Raw genomic sequence first — 23,522 nt, 5'->3', positions numbered from 1 at the left:
TCACTAGGTGATGGATGTATAAGATTTGAAAAAAAAATATCAATTTTCAGGTTTATTCACTGAGCTCTTGAAAGCTCTGTCACGGACATTACGTAACACTGGAATTACCCATATGTTTTGATATTGTGTAAGGCCCCCCAAAAAAAGTCTCTGGTTTCTGGTATGGAGCTTGCCCAAAAAGTGGTGCGGCGACGCGGCTTTTTTTTTTTTTTTACCTGATTTTTTGCTTCAAATCATTGAAATGTCGGCTGATGACTGCAAATGGTGCCCGACTAAACTTAGTGCAAATATATGGGAGTCCAGAGAGGCCACATAAAGCTTATTCTCGACCATAACCCAATCTAAAAACATGTTAAAATTATGCAGCAGCAGGATTCCAGTCAAACCAGTGAGTTTGGCGGTTTTGAGACATCATCTTTCATTGAAAAAAAAACCTTTTCATTTTGCCGACGCGCATGGCTACGGCGACGCGCGCGCATACCAGAAACCGGAGACTTTTTTGGGGGGGCCTAATGTAGACAGGGGCATATTTGTCCATTGTCTCACAAAATAAATTGATAATATGTGTGTGCATTTATTGAGCTGTTGGTGACTAATGAGGTGTTTGGCAATGATTTATCACAGTGATATTGATTACTGGAATATGTAAGTATGTAGTGATATAGACTTTTAATAAGTGATGTATGACCGGAAAGGGGCAAGGCTATATAATTTTATATCTCGACTAAACCACGACTAGTTATAAAATAAAGGACACACAAACCATCTGCTCCTATTTATTGTACGTGTTTAGGGTTGAAAACTAAAAATGAAATAAATTAGAATGAAATAGAAATGAATTTCTGTAGGTTTTTTACATCTAGCCAAGCCAGCAGTGCATGTAGGAACTATGTGACGTAGCTTGGTTTGAGACATACTCAGTACTTAAGTTACTGCATGTAATATAAGGGCTTATATTTTGTGTTCTTAAAAAAATGTTTTTTACATAGCAATGTATTCTGTCTTTCACTATTTATAATGGTGCATTTTATATGTATATTGGTGGATTAGTAAATATGACCATTGCCAGAAATTAATCGTGAAATTCTTGCTTCAGTCACAAATTCCTGCCTGTGATTTTAACCCGAAGAAAGGTCTTTCTGCCATCTCTAGTTTTTGTATTCACTTGTTGTTTTTCATAAAAGCTGCCTGAAATTTAGAAACTTGAATTAGTTGTTTTGAACTGAAGAAAAAGATACAGTTCCTTTTAGTGGGGCGGATAGGGGAAATATTTGGGGGAATTGTGCCTTTGATGATACAAGCATGGTATTTGGCAAACAGTCAGAGTATGTCTTAAGAAAGATATTTGGCTATAGGGCCATCGCAGATTTGTCCTTTGAACAAATACAGTGTGTAGGTAGAATAACAAGCAATTTTTAAAAGTTTTTAAAATGGCTGCCATACTGCGACTGTGTGCCAAATGCCATGCTTGTATCATCAAAGGCACAGTCCCATCACTTATCTGCCGTACTGTTTAATTTCTACCTTAAACACTTTCTGGCGATGTAATGTTATAGTAATTGTTTGAATACTTTGCTGCTTGTTCTTTAAATAAGCTACAGGCCTATTCAAAAATTGCAGGTTATCTTTGATTTGAATTCCATCGTAATTCCAATTTTTGCAAAGATTCTTTGCTAAGATTGTCATGGATTATGTACTTACTAAATTTTATTTTCCAATTCTGAATTCCATCTTTTATACAAGTGTCATGGATTATGTACTTATTAACTTTATATACTTTCTATTAATGTTCAAGTTGTTGTTGTTTTTTTAAGTAAAAGTACATTGACTAGTACATTAGCAAAAGAACATCCACAAAGAAATGTAATCACTCAACTAGTCAAGAATCTTTCAAGAGAGTTTAGGAATGTCGAGGAGGAAAAAGAAAACTGAGAGAGGGATGTTTTTAGGAAAACCCACACAATCAAGTTGATACTGACAAATCTAATCTTACCAGAGACGGGAGGAAAAGCAAGGCCAGTAACGTCAACCTGACTGTCTTAAATTGAAACAAAAACAACCCTTTCTCAGTGGTTTTACAGCCTCCCACTCTCAAGGTATTTATGAAGTGGGCAGTTTAAACATCATATAAAGATAATGAAACTTGACTGTAAGGTTTAGGATTCGTATGCATTTGCCTCGGTTACTTGTAAGTATGAATACCAAGAAAGGAAGAAAGGTTTTGAAATAATATTTTTGCTTGCGAAGATCAGGAACATTTTAAACTGACAATTTTTAGGGGCTTTTATGGAATTTTTAACCTTATCAATTTTAGGTCGTGATTTTCAAATAAATACTTGTAGAAACATTTATTTATTTAATTTTTTGGGGAGGGGATGTTAGAGAAATTTCAGCGAAATCTCAGCATAGTTTTGAAAATTTTTGAATGCTTGCTTAATTATTTCAAAATATCTGAAACTCGCTTCACTAACAAAAAAATTAACCACAAGGCTTCTATTGGTAAGTAAAATGAGATTTGGCCACGGCAATAATTCAACCACTTCTGAATCTGACTGTAATGCAAACTGAATGCAGCAGTGAAGAATCCCCGTAATTTAATCATAGCAGTACGCAATTGTCTGGGGAAACCTTAATGGCGGAAACAGCCTCTGAATAATGAGTCAAGTTAGCACATTGGTGATGCTAAGTTGGCCACTTGTCTAAACGCCAGCTCAAGTGATTAATCTGCTTCAGACTGTACGAGCGTTTTTTTTCCCTCTATCTCCGGGGATGAAATTCAAATTAGGCCTAAAGCTTGTCTTGACGAATTGGTTTTTATCCATTTCTACCTGCGACATCGAATTGCAATTAACGTGTAGTTTTTGTGTAGATTCTAACTTAACTGTGTTAAAGCATGTGTGTGTTAATCTGAAATAAATATTTTTTTTACACATTTTGCTTGTTCAGTGTGGTAGTTGTTTTCCAGAATATTCACATTTCGGGCTGCAAAAGAGGAAACATTCATAACTTGTACTATCCTCAAGGTCTTGCAATTGAAATCTCTTATAAAAGCCTTTATTTCAAATTATTTTTAGAATCTTGATAGAAGAGATGTCAAACAAAGAAAGCGCATTTTCGCGTGCTCCCTCCCCATACACGACCCAAATTTACAAGAAACATCATTCTGCCTATTCATGTTCCTTTCAATAGAAAGCAAAATAAAGTGCTCTTCAGTGTACTTTAGTTATATTTAGTCAATCAATAACATGAAGTAGTGGGAGTCTAGACGATGCAAAGTCAACTTTCATCGTGAATAACATCCTCCTCTCCTCGGCATCACTCAAAAGACCAACTGAAGAGAATAGAGGTGTTATGACTAGAGGGGGTAGATCCTTGAGGGGGCGTTGCGGATCGTGATGCAATCAATGACAAGGGTTCTGTTAATATTACAGATCCTGTTTTTTCTTCGCTTGATGGGTACAATTTCTTAAAAGGTCAGCCAAAGTGGGTTTGTACTTCGGCCATCATATTTCATCAAGTTATTATGATACAAATCAAATAGGAATGGGTCGACCTGGAGAGAACCGGTTTTTGCTTTTGTATTTTAGTGATACTGGAAAATGGGTAAGATATACAATGTGATATAGTTGGTACGGTACATATTGAGGGAGATAGTACATGTATATAAAAAATTAAAACAAAAACAAATATAACAGACGAGCCCATTTTGCCATCAGTGATAAGTTGGTTTCTTTTTATTTTTGGTAGGGGGGGGGCCAACTTGGGTCCATTTTCTAGAGGAATTACTCAATAAATACATAGACGTGGTATGTCAAACCAGACTACTAATGTTTTTAAATGTTCTGTAAAAGTTTCAAACTCAAATTTCATCGACAAAGTACTTTTTTTCTCTAAACTCAAACTTTAAAAGCCTATTTCTCATATTTGACATATCGGACAGTCCAATTTCAAAATTTATTAACTTCACTTTGGAATATCCTATTTCAAAAACAAAGCGGATTTTGGAAGAGCAAGCTCTATATTTGACCATTGCAATAACTCAAAACGGATGTCTTGTCCAAATGTGCCTGACTTTGACATACCACGTCACAAATATACAAAGCACTTGTTTTCTTCTTCAAATTCTGAAGGGGTATGCCGTGGAAGCAACATGCCTCAAGTGTTGGGTCAGTGCATCCCTGATTTATGTTTCTGGTAGCCATGGTGATGATAAGAAGACAGTGGGCAAAAGCACAATGATTCGATCCACTTGGTGTGGAGTCAGTGATATTATGAGCAAGGCCACTAGGAAGATGAATCAAAGAACAGAGAAAATATGAACATCTATCACAACTCAAAAACAAGGATGACAACATGTTAAAAATGCCGAGGACATTTGGACAAGGCACTTGTGCCGATTGAAAGCCTGCTCACTCGCAGATTCTTAAGTGGCTGTCATTCTGAATAAATCACTTGTTTGTTGTCATTCACTCAACCTTCAAACTCAAGTTTGTGCAACAACGCATCCTCTCTATTATATGGTTTCAATTTCTGTTTTGCTCCCCAAATAATAAGAGCTTTGATTCTGTTTACTCTCTATCTTTGCTTTTAAGATTTCCTATTTTAAGTTGCATTCACTTTCACTTTCTTTATTTGGCAATTAATTTTGTCCACATTTTTTTCAGCGCCACTTGCGGGAAGTTGAATGATCATCAAGAAAATATTTATCTTGCTTCTCTTATTCACTGTGGATAAGTGACTTTTGTAATGCACATCAGAACACCCAATTAAATAACAACTAAGAGGCATAATTTTATGTGAGGAAATGCTAGTATGGTAGCCCTTATCATGAAGGAATATTACACACCTACAAATACAATACACATTTTCCGGTGAGAACTAGAACATTAATATCTGATTCACAGATGTTCAGAGTTTACTTGAGAGCACGGGAACAGCTGGGCCGGTGTATCAGGTTACGATTGGACAGCCTGGCTACAAATCAATTATGCAAATGAGGTATCTCATTTTATTACTCCAAACTGCGAACCTATTGATTCTGGCATGGGACTGAGTGTGTTCCCACGTGTGCGCGACACTGCCGTGTGTTTTGTGACAGTTGTTGAAAGGGTAACAGAGTAGAGGTGCCATTTCATTTGTGTCGGATGCCATGCCCTATGGCCGCCGCCCGATTTTTCAAGGACATTCAAAAGGGAGGGGCTTGCTAATGTTGCATCAAACAATACATGATTTTTATGTCATCTTTCATAGACACTGTCAGGACTATTTTGAAATGCACAATCGGATGCTCACTGATTAATAATTGGAAATAGCTTTCGTAAATTTGACTAAAATACAAGACAAACTTGAAACCCTGGTAAGGAACTGCTCATAAGACCTTGTTTAAAGGTACTGTAAATTGTCCTCAATGGCATTGGTCAAATGGTCAAATGAAAGTTTTTTTAATTAATTGCTATAAAAATAAAGACTTTACATGAATTCCTTTAGGTTTCACGACTTGTTTTTCGTGCCTCACTGCAGGCAGAATTTTAAACTGCATTGAGCTGTGCCAGGAGAATATGATATAAAATGTACTTGTCAGACTTATGCCTCATCTAAAGAAAAAAAAACAGTTCTGAGAACATTTAACCACATAGGAAAATTGTTGCACATAAATCATAATTATGATTTGCTAGAATTGGTAATGGAGCTTTCTTATCAATTTCTATGCATTTGAGAAAGACAAACGATATACCTTCAATTCACAGATATGGATAAACGGTTATCCTATAAGGCTATATAAAATGTCCATAAAGGATATTGGATGAAAGAGGTTTTTTGTATATAATTGTCCAAGAAAACAATTAATAGCCACTCCATGCTGCAAAGTGCATGGAGATATAATACAAGGATACTCAATTATCTCAAGGAGACAATAACCTCTGCAGCTAAAAATAACTCATCCGGAACATTGTGCTGATGTCCCACGGTGGCAACCCTGCCTCCCAAAATAGCAATCGCCCGCAAATTAAAAACAGGGGAAGGTGTTTTGAAAACAAGGTAAGCTGTCGAGGCAAGGTGCGAACGTGACGTCATTCTGCCGAGCGGATGACGTAGGTAGATGCTTGGAGCATTGGGACAACAGTCTGGCATTAGCCTTGCACTTGATTTCATTAATTGCACGGATACTGTTTAACGGTGGATATGAGGATTAACAAGGCTAGAGTAGAATGTTTCACAAAAGGTGGCCTTCGGGTCATAAACGTTGTTTTTCCTGGAGCATTCACACAACTCTGATGCTTTCTCCTGGAAACTCAAAAAAGAATTATCCCTGATTATATTTCATAAATTCTTTGTGACAAACACAGACAGAATCAATATCACAATCATACTTTTCATGTAACATGGAAATCAATGCTTTTCAAAACAAACAAATATGCTGTACCATGACCAATGTCTCAAACGCTTCATTCTGTAACACGCTCTTCACAAAAATAACATGACCATGGATTTGTTGCAAAACTTGATAAATTTTTTATTCTTTCATTCATCATTATATACAAAGTCTAACACTTTTGGAGAATAGATGACGGAAATTTGAATTTGCATAATAGAAAGTGGAGACCAAAATCAATACAGTGAACCATGATGTACTATTACTTCCCTTCTGTGAATTACAGTTATTGCTTGAATTTTGGTTGAGTTTACATTTCTGTTGATTTAATGAATACGTTGTGGCGATTTTGTGCTATACATAGATTACTATATTACTATATTGTCATGTTATTTACTCAACGCCTAACAAAATACTTTATTATTTTCATGAATAGATTTTGTCAGGCACTTCATAATTCATTTCTTCATTTTTTTCCCCAATGAAATTCATAAAATCTCAATCTTTTTGCGATCACGAAAATATTTCAACCACGTATTTGATAGCACAATGGCTTCACACAGTAAAACATCAAAACTAAATAAGGATAACCTTGTTATTAAAATTTAAAAAAAAACCAGTTGTTATGGTGATGTGTACGTGGAGTTTGCCATATGCACACACATAATTCCAAGTAATTTGAATGGATTAGCCTTGAATTAAGCCTACCACGTCACAGACTCACAGTCCATCATGGTTCACTTTATTTACAAGACCACATTGCTCATAAATATAGTAAATTATCTACACTTTTTTTCTTGATAACTACACGTAATTTACACCTATATGGAAATCAAGGCCTTGAGTTCAGAAGGCACAGAAACAATATTTTACTGCAACGTAAATCCAAGAGAATTGGTATGCTAATTATTACAGCAGCATATGGCACTATAAATGCAAAGTGTAATTGCAACAGAAAGAACAGTTAGTACGTGCAAATGAAGGATGGTTAAGTTGTACAGCATATAAAGTGAAAATTAGTCCAGTAATCATCTGCCGAATTAAGTTTACAATTTAACCCTGCTACATGTCTAAGATTAATTATCAAAAATTAAAGAGCACCTATCTCCCGAATAAAACAAGATTAGTTCAAAATCAGAACACCCTGGACAGTTAACCATTATTTTCAAGTTCACCGCACTGAAATATATATTGAAATACCAACAAAGAAAGTCAAATTTAGAGGCCCAGTAGAAACTATTAAATGGAAACGTTAATTCATGAAGAGTTAACACATTGACATTTGGTCAACACATTTCGTATTAGTCAAAGTCATTTGCAATATAAATTACTCAAACATGTTCATGCTGAGAGATTGAAGACCTGTTATTCAAGTGCTGAATTGCCTAAAATTGAAAAGCTATTGTGTATTACATGTACAAACACATCAGAAATAGGTATTTAAACATAATTTTCAAAACATTGTAAATCGCAAAGAGAAACTGATTAGGTGCTTCTGACTAGCGCCCCTTGAACAAAGACATTGACAAATTAGGGAACCACCAACATAGGGCTGGATAGCTCAGTTGGTAGAGCACCAGAACGGCAATCCGGAGGTCGTAGGTTCAAACCCCGCTCCAATAAAACATAATTTGTGTACCAAGCAACATGTGCATAATATATTCCTACATGCGTCTTTAATATCCACACATAAACATGATCTACAATGGATGATTGCTTATGACCGTGCATCGTAAGCTTCTTTGCCAAATTGATGATTGGATATGCGCTGCCAAGCGCTTAGGCTGACGTTTAAAATTACTGAATATTGCCCTGTATTGAGACAACTGGCTTTCTCATCAGTGACTATCATTTCATCTATTGTATATTGATGTCATTGATACGTAATTGCCTTGTATTACATGTCATAACATTGTGAGTTAGGTTGCATTTTTATAGGTGTTAACAAAATTGGCAATTTCCTAGTTGGGTCAAAATACCGCAAATTAGTTTTTTGTACAGCCAATCAGCCATCCTATGCACAACGGACTAATTAACTGAAACACCAAATATCAGAAAGCTATATGATCGAACAGCTGCTAGGGTCTAAAAAATATAGAGAGAAATTTACGATTTGGATTATACAATTGAAACATGTTTTTTTTTGTACAATTAGGACCCTGTTCGCTATTGCAAAAGCACATTTTACGGATGCAAATTAAGACATTTTATTGAAAATGAAAACGACTAAAGTTGCTTCAAAATGCTAATTGACTGTATTGACCTGAAATATACAAATCAACAAAATTAGAGGGCTTAACGTTTCGACCCTATGCGGGACCTTTTTCTTTTTTTTCTTTTTTTTTGGTTAGAAACAAATAGACATTTTCTGTTAAAAACAAATGAAGTAGTCAATCACAGCCCCACACAAAGTCAATTTTTTTGGCAGTGGTCTCTCCTCTTACCAACATAAAAGATCAATGTTTTTTGTAAGTACAACACACAGAATAAATCCAGATGTTTCCGATTGTCCATGCTATATTTCAACAATGCAGATGCTTTTTAAATAAGGAAGGATATAATATTTGATGGAATGAGATAATGTGTTGGTCCCTTGACTGCACTATAAATCACTACACAGATCTTGCCTGAATCCATTAATATTCAACAATATAATTATACGTGTACATATTGAGGTTGAAGTGGTGAATGAACAATCAGATTCAAAAGTAAAAAGCTTCTTGTACATTAATTTAAAAAACCTGAAAACAATTACGTTAGACTACAAATGAATGTCATTTGGTGTTGTCTTGAAATTATCTTTGTTGAAGTTTATTTTATCTTTGAAGTTTATTTTATTTAAAAAAATGAAACAGTACTGCAGGGAAATAAAAAAGAAAAAGGAATATACTTGTCAACTCTGCTACATAATATAATTGTCAATGTTCCACAATGCCTTGGAGCCTGCAAAGCTATACTTTTCAAATTTTGAAAGCAACTTTTTTTTATAGCATTGGTTTATTCTGCAAATGAAACATCAGCTAATTCAAGTAAATATAACAATTATAACTGAAACGCCTCCATCATAATCGAGATGGGATTCTTGACAGTATTTTTACAGCAATTTTCAAATTTTAGAGCATATTCAAATTCTGTAAGGGGTAAGATTGACATTGTGGGTGAATTGTGCACATTAAATTTAGAAATATGTAAATACATGTAATATACTTACAGGAAAAAAATGAAAAGTGAAAAAACAAATTGTTTGAGTATGTTCCAACTTCATTAGAAAGCAAACGCAGAGAAATCACATGATGTCATGTACTGCAGTTTCATTGTGATGTTTGTCATTGTCTACTGAATTCCCTTTGTTCTTATGGTGCAACTAAATACAATCTCTCTCGTAAACCTGTTTAAAAAAAATACTTTCTGCATTTAAATAAATAAGTCGTGTTATTGCTCAACTTGTTTATACTCCAATATTCAACATTGTTTGAAGGACACTTGAAATTAAGTTTGAATCAAATCGTCTCTATGCTTTTGCATTCTCTAAATTGATAATGTTATGCGAAAATTATCATTTAATCTGATCGATCATGGTTGATTCCCATAACAGTTTTGGGTATATTTACCTGAAAGCAAAAAAAAAAAAAAAAAAACACCAAAATTACCCTAATACTTGGTCAAGACTTTTTTTTTCTTCAATTTTTGTTTGTTTGTAATTAGTCAGTAAAAGTGAGCATGTGATATTTTATATTACGTATCATCTTGGACCTATTATAAAATAGATCTGTAAAATATTGGAATGAACGCCTTATTAAATCTCTGTTTCAAAGAGTTGGTGTATTTCCTTTTCAAATACTCTTCATGGTACACCGTCAAAAAAATACACTAAGTGACTTGTATTTATGAACAAAATCCTATTTTTAAAGGAATGATTCCATTTAAGGAATAATGTCTACATAAGTACTGTGCTCTTGCTATCAAAGTACACATAGCAGAACAAAGAATTGTTTCACTTAACACGAGGTATTGTCTCAAGTTCTTGGATTTTATGAACCTTTAATGTGGATTTACCACAGAAAGGTCGTTTATAAGCAGTGGAAAATTGACTTACTGAGCTCTACAACAGTAAACAATCTGTTTACTCCTCTGATTCTTTAAAACCTTATCTGGTTGAAAAAAAAAATCTTTTATTTGGAATTTCAATGTCGCCTTAATATGCGTTCAAGGAATGTACACGCAATCTGACTTAGAGGTTCTTTTTGGCAGCAAGTCGGTCAAAAATGGTTTCATGGTGCATATTATGCTTGTTGTATTCAGAGTAGCTATCTTGAGCTTTTACTGAAGAAGTACTTGTGTGTATGCAAATATATACATATAAACATTGACCTTCAAAAAAGCTGATTCTTTTCTTGCATCTTGAAATTTCATATTTCTAAAATATACAGAAAATTGTGAATCTTCTTTTCTTAAAAATGTCACATCTGCTTACACGTGAATGCCTTGTCCCACAGTCGTTTTATATTTGCAAAAATACCAGCGATAAAAAAAAATCTCCCTAACTTATTTTCCCTTGAAACATTCACAAGAATAAGAGGAAGCAACTAGTACTAGAAAAAATGAATTAAATTCAGGAGCACCAAGTAGCAATATTCAGATCCTCCCACTATACCTTATTATTGTACTGAATTCCTCCAACTCAATAGGTTCAACTCGTCAAACTACATGCGCATGCTGAACTTCTATGGAGTTCATCATTGAGTGAATATCTCCGATGAAATCTAAACTAGTCTGAAGACATACTTCTTGCATCATTTCTTAAGAACTTTTTCGAGTATCAGTTCACAGTTGCAAGATCAGTCACAATAAGTAAATTTGTAGTGAAAACAAAGTTAGGTGTGTCGACGTACATTGTAGAAAACACCACCGTTTTAAAGGCAATAAACGTAGGTGTTTATGTAGATGAATATAATATTGCATGTCCGTAAGCTATTGCGTGTTTTGTGAGGAGTAAATAAAAAAAAAAATTAACAAAAAAGGTGCTGATGAATGGGAGAAGACGTACATTTGTAGCCACCGAATCTGTGTATCAGATACATGTTTAACGCATGCTGCTAAAGATTACTTCACACCTACATGTAACCAAAAATGAGCATATTTTCATATCTTCAGATTGGAAGCCTTTTAAAATTGGCCAAAAAATAATTTAATCAACCCTCACCTTCAGCGCACTCGCAAAATTATCAAACACCTACAGGACAATCAGTTACTTTAAGTATAAAAATATCGAACTAAGTTGAAGACGCTCACTTTATCTCTCTTTTTGGTTCAATTTTGGACACCTGGATCAGATAAAAATTTTGCCTTGACTTGCATCAAAAGTCTTCATCTTGCAAGTCGCTGTCTTTAAAATCCTCCTCCTTGATGTCGCTCTCGTCCAGCGAATTGTCCGAAATGCACTCCTCTTTGCTCAACAGGTCACTAGGGTCCAGCGGGGGGAGGGACATCTGCTCCGGGTACAGCCAGGGCTTGTAGCGGGGGTCGTGCTTGCTCTTCCATTTGGGGTAGTCTCGACACGCCTGGTGTAGTCTGTCCACGACCTGTCATAATGCGAACAGACGATATAACTATTACATGTACATCATGATTAAAATTTGTAACCAACATTGGATGCAATTTTATCACACATGGAAAGTGAAACAGACTTTAAGAGAAGGTTTGTTCACCTGAATCAACTAACCAGTATTGATGAAAGGATCTGATCAAAACCTATCATAACATAATACTTATTTTTTTTATGATTTCAGAGAGTGAAATTGCTATCAGACACTGCACATTTCCCAACCATTTATCATATTTGTCTGAACAAATGTAGCCCTGGAAGAGCATCCTTAGTGCAGGCAACACCTCACAATCGATTGCAGTAGGTAGCTTTTGTCACAACGGTTTCTGTAAAATATCAAGTGGTTTTAATATATCCGATCTACAATTCTTTTGTCGAATCACTGTTATTGGTATTTTGGCCAATTTCCTTCTCAAATATGACGATGGAAGATCACTGCAATTTTACTTCAGACGGTACCTACCTTTGGAGCAAAAATGTGAGCTAATTTGTTGATCATCCATGATGGGATGGAACCTGCCCCAAAAAACAAAAACAATAATAATCAATATTCTAGAAACTCAAAGTGATAAACAGACGTTACATCTGTCATGTGAGGCCCTGTACATTCTGCATTGGCAATTGTGGACAAATATCACACAAAGTTACCTTGGGAATTATTCACATCATAACACGTGAGGAAATTTCATTTTGTAAAAGATGAAACAGAAACAATGACAGTTGAGGAATGAGAGCCGTTGTGGTCGACAAGACATTAAGACATGTTGTACACAGCCAAGGATAAGCAAATAATAATGTTAATAAATTAAACCATTCTTGTTTTTGTTGGCTTAGTGTGAAAGTTAATATCAGTCGGTGTACGTGTATTAGGAGACCTCCAGCACATGATTATTATTTTTGACAAATGTTCTTAGTGATACTTTTTTTTCACTGTTCAGCTAGATACCAGCATCAAGAGCTTTTTGATAAATAATGACACTGATACATTGTAACATATTTGGACCGAATTTTTAAAACTTGGATTTTGTGCTCATTGGAAAGGAAATGGAATAAGCTTTCCAACATTGTACAGGATATGGGAATCTGGCAAAATCTGATGCAGTTATAGGCATTTTCAGTTCTCGATTTTCAGCAATATTATAGGCTGCATCTGAAAAATTGGGTGTTTTGGTGTGCTGGAGAGTCACATTATTATTCAAAATAAACGTAACTGTCACTAAGTCAAACATTCATATAAAAATTAAGGATACAATAATTTCGGCCTGATCTTACCTTTGGGATCTGATTTTGTTACGTAAGTAATCTCACAGGCATTGGATCCTTTGGGTCTTACGAGGTATCCCGTCAGGTAGGAGTAACCCCTGATGACGCCTTTCTTGGGTGGAATTTTCTGAAAATAAACAAATATTAACTTCTGTGAACACAAGGTGATTTATTTTTGGTTGAGGGGCCTGTTTTGTAGTCGTGTCCACCACTAGTCTTTTCACAAGTCCAGTCACAAGTCCAGTCTCAAGTCCAGTCACAAGTCCAGTCACAAGTCCGGTCAAAAGTGAATAACTTTTATATTGCTAGGAAATAGCAATTGAACAAAACAAAACAAAATTCGAGGTGAAACTCTAAAATAAACACGGGGAACTCATCTTTAAGGAAATTCAACCGAAGATAAATTATGTATTTTAAAATGGGCTTTTCAATGTTATATTTGTTCCAATAAGGGCCACTCATAAACCAAGGGTCCAAAGTGTGACATTTTTTTCCCTGTCCCCGTTATCTCTGAACTTTGTAATTCTGCCAATCAAATGTCATTTAAAAATAGCTTCAAACTATTTCTTATATGTTGACTTGGTCATTTGTTTCACATAATCACTCTTGGAGGAAGAATATATATTAGACAAGAAACACAGTACAGGGGGCTACTTTGCTGCCATCGTGTTAGCAGTTTTTCCAATGGTTGTGATTTTTTTGTTAAATACCTGAAACCGCCAAAGAAGAATTTCAACACATGAATGGACATGCAGCCTTTCGCTAAAGATGATTTTAGTTGATTATTTATATTGCTTTTTGACATTTTCCTAAAATTTCCATCAAATAGTGGACGGAAAACTTAGGTAACCTTTTCCGTCCATTCTTGATGGCAATTTGAAGGTGTTTTAAAAATTAAAAAAGAAGGAAAGAAATGATTCAACACATATTACATGTATTATAAGCTTACATGTCCATTCACATTTCAAAACTTTTTAGGTGGTTTCAGGTACTGTAAAAAAAATCACAACCATTGGAAAAACTGCTAACGTGACGGATGCAAAGTGGTCCCCTTTATTGTGTTTCTTCTCATTAAAGAGTGCATCTAGAATGACAAAATCAGAGATATCTATGTCAGATGTAACAGAGACAGAAAAAAAATGGACCCCAAATTTACAGATTGACCCATATGGAAATTGTATAGAGTTCATCAGAATTGGAAAAAAGTGCTTCAATGGAACTTCGTAGGAAAGAAGAGAATACTTCAAGAAAATTAATAGTGACAGAAATGGAGCATTTAGTTATTGACCTCCTACGGCTCCTATCACTGGAAAAAAAAGTGGGCAGCATCAATCCCATAGGCTTTACCCATCCACCCACTTCAATTAATACCCAGTCCGCTTCCCAAAAGGTCACAAAAATCACTCAATTATATCAACCGTGTACAGGTGTATGCCTGCACTACACCACTGAATTGTTTGTAAGGTCGCTCATTTTCCCAGAATTGCATTGTTTGCAATATAAAAAGTTCCATGGATAAGCCTTTAACGTCCCACTCAGCATATGCAATTATGGGAAGGCAATTCTTCTCCCATGTCTAAATTGCGTTGGAAGGACTAACACACAAGGGCAGACAGTGGGACATTGTTGCCATTGTACATCCATATCTCACAATACTGTGTATTTGGCCGGAGGGGATGTCTGGGTATTTTTTTGGAAATCCTTTTTTCATTCTTGGTGCAAACATATGGAAGGATATAGTATAGAAAAAAATGATTTGTACTAACTTATAATTCGAATTCTTGTTAATTTGCAAACTTTTTTTTCCAAAACCTTGCAACACATGTACATGTGCAATTTAGGTCCACATGTACCGAGTTCACTTACATGTACATGCTGTACATACTGTACATGTACATTGTACAAGTATGCATGTTTTGTATTTTAAGGTACATTACAATACATACATTGTAATGTCTAAATGTTAAGCTTACTTTTTTTGAGCCACTTCAGTTTTGAAGCATCTACTCTTCTGTATATAAAATCATTTCCAAAAATAAACAAAAGGCCAAAAATAACAGATTTATTCATTTCTTATTTTTCTAAAGTCACTATGGTGCACATTCATTGACGCATGAGTATTGTGCTAATTTAGTGTGCATCAGAAAGGATTAGCTTTCAACAAGGCTACGTGGGTCTTAACAAGTCTATGTGTGTACAATGTATATTTTTCTACACACAGCCACACGCCTCCCAGGTTATGAAATACCGCGTAATATTTTCTCCATGATGATGGAGAATAAATAAAATTTATGAAAGAAAAAATAGCAGCCTGTTCTTAACTAACCAAGCATATATGCATAAGATGGAATTTTTTTGCATCGGGGTGATGTAAATCAAATTAGGTTTTGGCCTTCAGGCATATATGGCCAAAAAAAATTAAAAATAAAAAAAATCCCTGTAAAACCTTAGTCCGTAAAAACTGTGTTTGTTGTCAAGAAATTTCGGGAAAAGACACTCCCGCTGATAAAAATACCTCTGCACAATATTTATCTCGAAGGGATAGCTTTAAAAAAAAACTCAGTTGCTCCGTTTCACGACAAAAAGTGTTAGCGTAACCCCTAAATCAAATACTGGGACAGTGGAAGACAGATTGTACATGGAGCTAGTATTAGTATGGTCGATCACTTATCAGGATTGGTTCAATGGCCCTTCAATAAATTGCGGTGTATTCAATGCATAATGGACCACCATCATACGGACATTTATTTGCAATTCGGCATTGGACATATTGCTTATATATAGGATTATACATATGACGTAGGTGGTATTAATAATGCTGGGCCTGACTGCATATAATTTAATGATGAGGCCGATACACTGGTTTGATAATAACTTGGTGTTTGAATGATCTTTGGATGCACAAGTCCAAAGGTCAGTCTGGGCTTGCCCCGGACTTTATCGGATGAAGTGCATGTACGTGCCTGTCAACATGTATGTTTAAATCCTCGGTTTAATCATTCCCTACCAGTTTTGATGATTTTTAACAATCTGTTTCCGCCAGCAGGCAAACTGAATTACTGATGACCAAAATATAATCTGAAAAACCAACTAAGGTCGATTCAAAGAACTTCCAATGATCACGGTGTAAACTGTCTATCTTTTGAATATTTTGTTGCACAGTTATTTTGTTGGTTTGCCCAGATTGTATGACGACACAATTTCAACTCATCAACAGAAAAAGAAAGTCATTAAATAAGTTACCGGCACCCCACCAAATAAATGCTACTTTGACCTTTCAGTTACTCAACTGCCCACGATAGACCTTTATCATGCAGCCACCATTTCAGTCATGTTCCCTGTATCATCCAATAACAGTACTGCATGATGGTTTTTTGTGCAAAAATGAACCAGACTATTTTCCTTCCAGTCTCGCTTTGGTCACGTTGATTTGAATGGGAAAAAAATCAAGATGGCCACAACATGATAATTGTCTATATGTAGCATTCTGAACATTCATTCAATGTTGCCTAGTAGCGGGCATTTGCTCCATTTACCATCAATTCAGTATGAGGCTGCATGTCAGCACATATAATTGAAATGTATTGTAACTACATTAAAATAACAAAGAACGCCCTTTGAGGTACCTGCAAAGCTAAAAGGACTATCATCAACCACTGTGCAAGAACATAATGGCACATTCCTTGTCCGTACTTTTAAGGGGCCTCCAACCCAAGGTGTCATAATAAAGGACTGGGATCCTCCTAGCTGAATCCTTTATATTTGAAGGATCTTGCGGATTAAGGAAAGCAAGAAGCTTGTTCTCTCAGGGGGAAAAATAAAAGAGGAAACAAGTTGTACCTTGTGGTATACTGAATGATTGAAGATAATGTACTCGGTGCCCGTGTCCAACCACGTTCTCTGCATCACAAAGTCTCTGTTCCTCAAGGGTGGCGGACACTTCACTGAAAGAAGACGAGGAACATAAAAAGAAAAGTGAATCCTAATTTGAAACACTCGTACAATTTGAGGTGACTTTTGATCTAGATTTTGATTTTAGTCTTCAAGTCATGGTTAAAGGGCGATAATTTATAACAGGTTGGCATTATTTGCAGCGAATTAGTTTGACGCATGTTCTTTCCTTGCCTTCAAAATCTGCGACTCGCTTTCGAGGCCAAGCGGGATTCCATGTTGATAGGGTTTCAAAAACGTAACTAATTCAGCAAGTCTTCTCCCTTTTTTTTAGTTTCAGTTTTCTTCCCACCTCTCAAATTGAAAACAGCTTCATCATTTCTCTCCGTGGGTGTCTCGTGACCTACGTTGTCTGGCTGGGTTGGGCACTTTTCAGGGACGATTGGTTTCATTATTAACGAAACGATACAAAATATTCTGTGTAGAACTTCAAAGTTCCTTGACCTGATCAGTCCGGTCAATGGCCCAGGTTTCCTTTTACATTTGATGAAGGAAATAACGTACACGCATCTCAAGAAACAACAGACGTGTTTCATTTCCATGTTATCGAATCTTATAGTTGGAATCACTTATCAAGTAGTTGTATAATGAAATAAATATATTTTGTAGTAACCCTAACTTTCCTTAATTCCTCCAAAGTCCTCCGGGGCAGTTTGTGAGGATATTGGAGGATTGAGGCTGAATGCATTACTGAGTGAAAGGGCTGATTTTGAAGGAATTTAGGCAGTGGGTATCCTTCATCTGAACATGCATGTACGTGTAAGAGCAACATTTTTTTTTTTAGGATTTTGTAGGATTGAGGATGGTTCCTAGCAAAACTTTCCTCAATCCTCCAAAGTCCTCCGGGCAGTTTGTGAGGATTTTGGAGGATTGAGGCTGAATGCATTACTGAGTGAAAGGGCTGATTTTGAAGGAATTGAGGCAGTGGGTATCCTTCATCTGAACATGCATATGTATCTAAGTGCAACATTTTTTTTAGGATTTTGGAGGATTGAGGATGGTTCCTAGCAAAACTTTTCTCAATCCTCCAAAGTCCTCCCGGCAGTTTGTGAGGATTTTAGAGGATTGAGGCTGAATGCATTACTGAGTGAAAGGGCTGATTTTGAAGGAATTGAGGCAGTGGGTATCCTTCATCGTGCAACATTTTTTGGAGGATTGAGGATTGAAAAGGGCCAAGGGGGTCAGAGTTTATTGTCATCATACCAAAGAAAGAGGCAACTCTTCACTTTTGCTGGCACTCCGCATATCATTTGCCTGGCTTACTGGTTTGCACACACATTTGATGTAAGGTTACAATGACTCTGATAATAAAGTGCACAACCTGTTCATTTCTGAATTTCTGAATGACAAATGATCCCTGAAACATCTGCATTAATACATTTAGGATATGCGCATCGCTGGTCACTGTATCTGAAGGCCGGGTAAGGTGGTTTGAGCTGAAAGCGATTGTCAAATTTACTTTGTGCAAGTGACTCTGAAACAAATGACTAATATTTTATGGTATTAGGTGGAAATGGTTCAATTGTTTTTACTAATGGTGACTGAGCTTTGCAATATAACTGTTTTGGAGGTGAACATGCACACAATGAAGGGGAATTTTTTGTTACCGTTTGACTTTTTTTCTTAACTGTTTTCGAAAAGATCATTGGTGATGGCGGAAGGTATTCCAAAAGTACCAACTTTTGAACACACACGGATCAGTCCGTGAAAGAGCAACACAGCCAACATGGTAAACAGCAAAGACGAAATACAAAGGGCCCTTTATCAGCATGTGTGTAAAAATAGACACTCACTTTGATAATAGCTAATATCATTTGTCCAGTTGACTTTGCACAGCTCAAAACCTTCCACCATCGTGCGGTCCCATTTTTTCCTGTAAGCGGCGTCATGAAGCACATCGTATGTTGTTGCCGCACTAACGTCATGTAACATTTTGTGAACCTGCGGTCGAAAAACGGAACAACGTGAACAGAATGAACTGAAAAACCGTTTAATAACATATTTACAACACAGTTTTTGAGTACGTAATAAGGCCAAATAAATATGTACTTTAAACCATCCCTGAAACTAACAACGAATTATAATTTTAAACGTAATTGCTACATGTACATGTATGTAAGTCGAAGGAAAACAAAGGACATGTATTACATGTAAGTAATTTTAATCAAAAATTCATTACGTTACAAAATAATGTTGTAGTGTGCAGAAACAACATGTCTATAAACCAAATGTAATTACATACGCACATAAATAATGTTCGTGTAAATCTAGTCAATAGAATATACGTCACGTCGAGTGTAATTTCTGCATGTTGGCTGTTTAAAGAGGGATTGTATAGGCCACATGTTTAATATTTAATTTTTATGTACTCATCACCGCTCATAGAGTCTGTGTGTTATGTCAATAGAAACCTACAAAGATTCGCGCTAGGCCGACTTTTGTCACAGGAAAAAGCTGAGCGAAAAATCCATAATCTGATTGTGAAGGCTAAATGTTTGGTGCGAAGAATGCAGCACATTACAGTGTGCTGGTACCAGGCAGGAAGAAATATTGTACCAAGTACCAAAAATATCTACATGTATATTCATGTATTCTTGGGTTGTGCATTTGGTTAAACGGAGTGGTTGCACACAAAATATTGCAATTACATGTACTTGATAAATGAACTTTTTTTATTTAATTTAACTAACGGTATATATAGATATCGGTATTTTATATTTTGAAGCATTCAATGAACACATGAATACTTATACACTTATTTGCTTTATGTAAATGTATTGCTGGGCAACTTCAAGGTAATTCACATTTAACGTTTAAAGGGGTATTCTGTCTACTCTGTGCTATTATTCTATGAAGTTAAACAGGGTAAATTGGAGTGAATTTTGCTCGTGTGAAAATATGATGCCAAAATGACTACAAACAAAACAAAACTTTAAGCCCTAAAAAAAAACAGGTTCTTTTCACACCAAAAAAAAAAAAACCCAAAAAACATTTGACCATGTTTCATTGTACTGAAAGTTCTTGTCCCCTTTAATTTGATACCGCATTAGAGGTTGCAATACTTGTAGTTTTCATACATTTCATACATTCAAGAATTCATACATTTGCCACTTTTTATCAGTGTCAACTTTTGCATGGAATTGCCCCTCAAGTTATTGGCAGTCAAGAATTCCTTTCTTTTTTATTCTTTTTTGGGTGTTGGTATAAATTTAACAAAATATATCACTGCTTGTCAAAATTCTACAGGCAGAATAAATGACCCACGGCAAATGGGATAGAACTATGGAAACATCACTTGAAAGAATGTTTTTATAGAAAGTGTCTGAAAAGCCTGTTTTGAAATGTCAGACAATGGCATTCACACAATGGGGCAGATCTTTGTGATTACAATAAAGTTCATGAACTTGGCGTAGTTTAAGGATGAATGAACATGTATGCCTACACTGCTGTCCTTGAAATTGTAATTGAGGAGTATAATTATTGCAAATTTTAATAGCAGTGTACACATACATGCACGCAGATAAAATTACATACACTGTATGTTGCCACATGAATGAACATGCTTACACTACTGCCCTTGAAATTGTAATTTATGTGTAAATTATTGCACATTTTAATAGAAGTGTGCTCAAATTTGTATCCTTGTGGAGACACGCACACAATAGGGAACAAAACATTGTAAAGGTCTCCACAAGGCACTTTCTATAGATGAATACATGTAGGTCTCCACAAGGTTTCCACGAAATAGATACATATGGATTTTACTCAAAAACAAGGAATTTCCAAGGTGGGTTGAGTCGCAAATGGAAGAGTTTTAGAAAAGGAATATTAAGTCCGAATTTCAGCCAAGGAAATTAATTCTGGTTAAAATAAGAGCATTTTGAAACTTCACTTTCAAAATTGAAAACTTTAGGCTACTACACGAGAACAAAGAAATGTCTACACAAGGATACAAATTTGAGAGTGGGTGCACACATATGTGTTGCCACAGCTTACCGTACTTTGAGTTTTTTGTAAAATTAATCTTATTCTATGATTTTATGGAATCATAAAACTTAAAAGTGGAAACTTTCTGGGTTTTTAAAAGATTTTTTTGACAAGGATTTTCCATTGATGTCCATCTATATATTCCATGTAATAAACATTATCTTCTTCCATTTTCTTCCTTTTAAAATTAAATGCTTCAGAAAATTGCACTCTTTGCATCTGAATCTATATGAAGAAAACACATGACATCCAACATGATATTACAATTATTGCACAACATCTGAGTGACATTTTGCAAGTTTTGTGCGTCCAAGGATTGAGTTATATATTCGCTAAATGCCGGAAATGAGATTTGGGCATCCCATCCATGGGAGGATTATTTGGTCGTCCTTGATGATGAAATTGCTGGAGGCGTTTCTGGGGACTTGAACGTTTACAATTTCCATACCTCAAAATGCCTTACTTGCAGTAAGTTAAATTCAAAGTGATTAGAGAGGAAATGAGGATTACAGGCATGAACCGGCTGCACCTGCTGTCAAGTACATGTACACCTACATGTACATGTGCAGATGTTTTTTCCGTTATTGGAGTTTCTAGTGATGCTGTGAATGGACTATACCTTTGGACTATTAATTAAAGGCACATACGTGTAGGAACATTGGTAAAAACGCGGAATCGGACCTACTGATTTAATGCGAAAAATCTTGGATAGTACCAAATACCCTTTGAATTATTCCGCCTGAAATGGTTATCATTTGGTTGAAAACAATAATTGAGGTTGGTTTAAAAAAGTGTGCCCGCAGGCATACTTTTTTTTTACATGCTTTAGCATTAGAATCAAGTTACCAGATCCAAAAAGTGTACACATGTTTTTTTTGTTTTCTGAAAGTGTATAGTTGCCACTGAGCTAAATCTTTGGGGAGTTGTTGAGTGCAGCCTGCTTAAGAATTTGAGCCTCCTGGGTTGAGCACAATCTTGCCCAGAGATTTGTCAAAAAAATTATGCAATAATCGTGGGTTATAATTAAACCTCATCCAAAAAATTTCCTCATATTTGTTTTTTCATGTGATCACTTTGAATTTCATTCTTCTTGGGGCTGCAAGACAACTACCATTTACTGATGAAAAAAAATAGTTAACCTATTTATCACTAGTTTGGCCATTACACATAAATATTTACATGCAGATAAACCTGACACATGCACTTCGACGGGAAGTGGCGAACTGCTAATAATTTTATCCACTGACTGGGTAACAACCGGAAGAACTACTGTACAACACCACACACGCACATGTGAAGCCAAACGGCAGAGGGTTTTGATTTCACACACCGCTAGGTTATCGTTAAGGTCAGTGACAGGAAGTGGCATCACACAAGATCCTTGAACTTGAACTACATGTTTTACATACATGTATAAATTATAACTTAAAATAAGGCTACATGTTGTATCATAATAATAATGAAAACTTATAAAGCGCTGGTATCCGTCAACTTAGACGCTCATGGCGCATTCTAATAAGCAATAGGCCTATGCATAAATCAGTGGTACAAGTAAATTACACATTTTTTTTTAACAAATGATGAAGTTACCTTTTTTTTTAAGGAATAAACTTGATGGAAGCATAGAACTTGTCTAAGATGAAATTTCTTGAACAAATTAAAATAAATGAATAACTCCAAACAAAGATCTACAAACCTTTATCAGTCGTATTCTCGTCTCTGGATCGAACTTGCTTTGCAGCCATACTCTAATCCCGTTTTTATCGTATTTATTGGACCATCCTTCTACTCCATCAGCCAGCCGACGAAACGACTTGAAATCCTCGTCGTCTGCAACACGCACTACTCCATTCTCCTCCATAGAAACACGCGTGTGGTGAACAGGTTGAACAGGTGAAATTGTCAGACACAAAAACAATTCGTAGGCCTGTGTTTTCCGCAATGAACGATTTCAGTAAATTTAAGCAGTGGGCAGGTGAATTGTAAACGACTCCCCTTCGTGGAGGTTCAGGAATTCGGCATAATTTTCCCCTAATTTATCGTCAGAAACGCTAGAAAAGAAGAGTCCAGAAGGCAGAGAGACTCCCACGTACACACGTCATAACAGGTGTAGTATCTGTACGTATACGTTGCACGCATGCAATACACGGAAAGGATTATGATAAGTCGGGTGCCAGTCACGCAGACGAAGTTAGGGTGTTTTCTCATATGAAGTGAGGATACCAGACACAACAAAATGTTGTCTTGACTATTGTGGTATAGCGCCCCCACAAAACTAGTTTACCCAGAAAAAGAAAACAAGTGTCATGCTCGGCTTTCTCCGAGTTCAGAGAACAGGGATGT

At 35.8% G+C, this 23,522-nt stretch overlaps 1 protein-coding gene across 1 annotated transcript; it reads right to left on the bottom strand.

Moving 5' to 3' along the window:
• Positions 1-6,489: 6,489 nt before the first annotated feature.
• LOC119727746 (START domain-containing protein 10-like) lies at positions 6,490-23,315 on the bottom strand. Its single transcript, XM_038199789.1, has 6 exons — positions 22,876-23,315; positions 18,986-19,133; positions 17,082-17,185; positions 13,251-13,368; positions 12,442-12,494; positions 6,490-11,955 (listed from the first exon to the last, which is right to left on the bottom strand). The coding sequence occupies exons 1-6, from the start codon at positions 23,038-23,040 to the stop codon at positions 11,731-11,733; spliced, it is 813 nt and encodes a 270-aa protein (XP_038055717.1). The 5' UTR covers positions 23,041-23,315; the 3' UTR covers positions 6,490-11,730.
• Between the last annotated feature and the right edge of the window lie 207 nt (positions 23,316-23,522).

This window comes from Patiria miniata, unplaced genomic scaffold (genome assembly GCF_015706575.1).
Source record: "Patiria miniata isolate m_02_andy unplaced genomic scaffold, ASM1570657v1 HiC_scaffold_20, whole genome shotgun sequence".
Lineage (NCBI taxonomy): Eukaryota > Metazoa > Echinodermata > Asteroidea > Valvatida > Asterinidae > Patiria > Patiria miniata.
The sequence above is the reverse complement of the archived record's forward strand: the minus strand, read 5'-3'. Positions and strand labels throughout refer to the sequence as shown.

Bases quoted from the DNA above. Each gene is read 5' to 3' on its own strand.
- LOC119727746 (XM_038199789.1), bottom strand. From the start codon at position 23,040: ATGGAGGAGAATGGAGTAGTGCGTGTTGCAGACGACGAGGATTTCAAG. The intron at 19,134-22,875 runs GTTTGTAGATCT...TTTCGACCGCAG, and splicing joins CGAGAATACGACTGATAAAG to GTTCACAAAATGTTACATGA. The intron at 13,369-17,081 runs GTACAACTTGTT...GTTTATTTTCAG, and splicing joins ATCATTCAGTATACCACAAG to AAAATTCCACCCAAGAAAGG.